At 41.6% G+C, this 3826-nt stretch overlaps 1 protein-coding gene across 2 annotated transcripts in view; it reads right to left on the bottom strand.

The window, feature by feature from the left end:
* Window positions 1–3826, bottom strand: part of LOC126545153 (transmembrane protein 62-like) — a 97555-nt gene that overhangs the window by 23333 nt on the left and 70396 nt on the right. Inside the window, exon 14 of one of the 2 annotated variants that reach the window (XM_055078279.2) lies at window positions 892–2473. The exons of the other annotated variant lie outside the window; for it this stretch is intronic. Coding sequence (XP_054934254.1) covers window positions 2468–2473 — 6 coding nt within the window. The 3' untranslated portion in view covers window positions 892–2467. Of the gene's footprint in view, window positions 1–891; window positions 2474–3826 lie in introns of those variants that run through there. 2 annotated transcript variants of the gene reach the window in all.

The following is a 3826-nucleotide window of genomic DNA, read 5'->3' as shown; positions in this document are numbered from 1 at the left end:
TGTGTTGGTGTGTTCTTTGATGAAAAATGAAGGTGAAAAGGAGGCGAGTGCTTTAGCACATGATGGTAAAAAATTAATATCACGTAGCTGGTAATAGGTGATTACGACTTCACGAGAAGATCAAGCAATATTGTTAAAGAATTGGCGACCTTTACTTTTTGTCAAGGCATCAATACCTCAGATTGTGCCTCTTTTGCAACATCTTAAGTGACAGCACAGGGATGGACAAGATCAACTACATAGAGGAAACCAGGCTGCATTGCCTGCCGAATTGTTCATTCTTTACAGGTGTGTGAATATATGTGCGGAGTAAGAACATTTAAATCTGCACTTCTTTCCTACAACAATACGAGAGTGGAACTGCCACCTTAAGTGGATTGTTACTGCACTGTCTTTATTGTTTCCTTTTTCTTTGAAGCAGTATTACTTAACATAGTGCCAGATTTGTTTTCAATCAGATCATAATGCAAAAGGCAATTGTTCTGCTTACGTCTTTTGTGCCCTTTGTTACATTATTCTTTGGTAACATCACTAAATGTGCTTAGCGGGTTTGTGCCTCCTTGCAACAATGTTCTTAGGGGCACTGTAGGCAGGTCATTAATGTTTTCCCAAAGCACAGGGCACAACTGTTTTTTGCATGTTATGTCCCATCCAAATTAGACTACTGTAGCCAGAAACCTCATTCGCAACATCGTGGCTCAGAAGCAGAATGCTGTAGAGGCAGATCCATGCACACTATGACCCACTCTTAGAGGGAGCATCTGTATGGCAATAAAGCCCACATAACTAACATCTTTTCAGATTTAAAGCAAGAGATGTGGGTGGTACATTACATTCAGAATCTGAGAAAAATAAGGTGAACCAAGCAGTTTCATATTTTTGGTATGTGAAGACAGGGAAAGCATAGAACAAATTAACTGTTCATATTACATGAAATGTAGAACTAATAAGGCATATGAAAGTTGATGAAAAGACAATGTGCTGCAGCTGGAACCAACATTATCTGCACTGTGTATGCAATGTTCTACTTTTGGATGTGTAATGCGAAGGATCTTAAGTGAAAATTAAGTTACTTTCCCTTGTGCTTTCACTGATTCCCATGCGTACTTGTTTCATTTGCCATCTATCTATTATAGTAGGCCTTAATTCAGTACCCCAGTTGAATTGATAGCAGAGTTAGGCAGCGTAACAAAGACGTTCTCGTTCTGCTCGACACTTCTTTCAGGTCACTTCCACACTCGGTGCTTTGGTCTCCGTTTTGTTCACTTCACTGCTTCATCCTCACTCAGCTGCTTATGCTGCCAACATAGCAAGCAAACTTATTCATTTCTTTGTAACTCAATGCTCCTTGCTCACTTCTTCCTGCACACTTGGCTGCTTCTGTTGCCAACTCCTTTATTTCTCTGCTGCTGACCTCTCCAATTTTCTGTTGCCAACTGCTCTTCTTGGCTCATGTTCGGCTCGCCTATTCAGGCACACGCCTAGTGGCACACACCCTTTCCGGGGCATTGGCCAAGAATGGTTGCACGCCAAGTGTTGTGTGCCCAGTTGCACATACCAAGCCGCACATACCCAGTGACCACAGTTGTTTACCTAGCAAGACAGCATCCACACAGTGAGAGGAAGGGGCAAAAAGCCATCACTTTAATACTAAATGGATGTTCCTCTACGCAGCAGACCATAGCGTACATGTCACGGCATGAACAATGAAAACAAGGTGTGCAACAGATACAGAGCAGATAGAGCGCGACGATATTGTGCTATTGGCATTTCTATGTAGTTAACATGCCACAACCAAGATGCAAGAAGTTAGCTTGAGGCCAGTACTGCACGCATTGATGCACACACAGTTTACATATTTCATACCATGCCAGACAAGTTTCTCTTCAAGTCTCCACATTGTAGTATAGTGCATTCATGAGTTTTGTTCTGCGCAACTAAGGCACGAGCAAATTTTATTGCGATAGCAATTATATGGACACTCCTAGCAAATTTTTGCCGTTATCGTCAGCATTGATGCAGTAGTGGTCCATATGAATTCTTCAATATGGCTAGATAGATGCTATACTATTGAAACACCAAAGTTGCTCTGACCAGGTTTAATGATATTGACCGATATATTTATCAGACTTTTGGAAATTGCAGAGAGCAAAGAACAGTCATAAATCAATTCATTTTCAGTGTATGCCTTTCATCCTAAAGCATTAAAAATGCAAAACCGTACTCAGGCTCAGAATCTCAAACTGATGCAATTTTTCTGGTACCGGCACCACTGCTCTTTTACGGATCTAATGTTTCACAGGGCAATGAATAATACCGATGGTTTCCTGCCGGTCTCATTCACTCTCATTTCGTGCAACACTACTGGTGGCACTCGTGACGTTAGCATTCTCAGACACCTGGTGGGTGCCAGGACACTGTTCCTTCTGCACAGCAGAAGTTGTCTTGTGTGCTGCTTCAGGCCTTGTCACACCTGCATATAGTTACAACACCGTCCGAGGAGTTGAACTGCAACACTAAACCTTGCTACGACTGTCCATGCTTCACCCTTCGGGCAAAAATGCCAAAATTTTTTTCATGGAAGCCATGCTCTGGCAACACATGTACTCAATGATAACAAATAAACCACCTTGACTGCAAAAGCAGCATAGTCTCAGACATGACATGCATATTGGAATTTGTGAGTGCAATCTTTAAGTAGAGAGAATAAATGTATATTAAATGAGCTTAGCAGTCGAAGGCAGATCTTTCGCAGTACAGATAGACCAGGTAATGTCCACAGCAGAACTGTGCCAAGGCTTGCTCGCCCATATAAGGTCATAAAGCTGCCTGCTTGGACATTTAACACAAGCCTGTACGTGATGCGAGGCTTCACCACGAATTGTGCACAGCCACTTTGCATGTGTGCCCAAGACACTAGTACTGGCAATCTGGTTTCTCCTCAGGATGAAAGCTTTACAGTTGTCCTCGTTAACTTGTCCGATATATTCCATGGAACTTGTTAAATGTTCTTGCACTTCAAACTGCCAATTAAGGTCAAACCTCAATATAACGAATGGATACAACAAATTACCATTAAGGAAAATGTAATTGTTGATTGTTGATTTCACCATATGGTGAACATTACTTGTAACAAATATCAGATATAACAAAAGTTATTTTTATATTTGGTGCAACCGAGGTTTGAATAATTTGCTCTGGCCCTACATACAGTCTGCTAGCCTTCTGGTTTACTCATTTGGTGGATAGACTACCAGGAAAGGTGGTGGTGCTGAGTTTAATCCCTAAACTTCTAGAGGAAACCAATATGATTTTGTTTGTAATTCTGTGCTACTTCCATGTGGATGACAATGTTTTTTTGTTTTTTTTTTTCATGAGAATTCCATCTTGTGTTTGTGGAACTTATTGGCTTAGCATGCAGCTTGCGGCATATCTGCGAGGGTACGGGGAACCTGTTAAGTTGTCGGTGGAGAAGCTTTTTGCATGTTTCTTGCATTTCTCATGCAGAAAAACAATAGCCGAAGCTGCGTGTTTCGTTGTTCAACAATGGGTTTGTGCAGAAAACTTTCTGAAAGCGTGGGGGGGACAACAACTTACAGAGTGCAGGTAGCAATTACAATAAAAGATGGGGAGTATAAAGCAAGCTTCCTTTGCCATAAAATATTTTTTTTTTTTTGCAATGCAAGTGTGATATTACACAAAATGTTTCCTCTGAACTTGCATGATTCAGAGCTTCTTGAAAGTCAGCTATTGCTGTTTGGCCACATGGCCCGGGGATTCCCAGGAAGGAAAGAAGGGGGGGGGGGGGGGTTCATTACTGCCTTCT

This window comes from Dermacentor andersoni, chromosome 10, assembly GCF_023375885.2.
Source record: "Dermacentor andersoni chromosome 10, qqDerAnde1_hic_scaffold, whole genome shotgun sequence".
NCBI classification, from domain to species: Eukaryota; Metazoa; Arthropoda; class Arachnida; order Ixodida; family Ixodidae; genus Dermacentor; species Dermacentor andersoni.
Note: the sequence above shows the minus strand (reverse complement) of the source record. Positions and strands in the feature narration are given on the sequence as shown.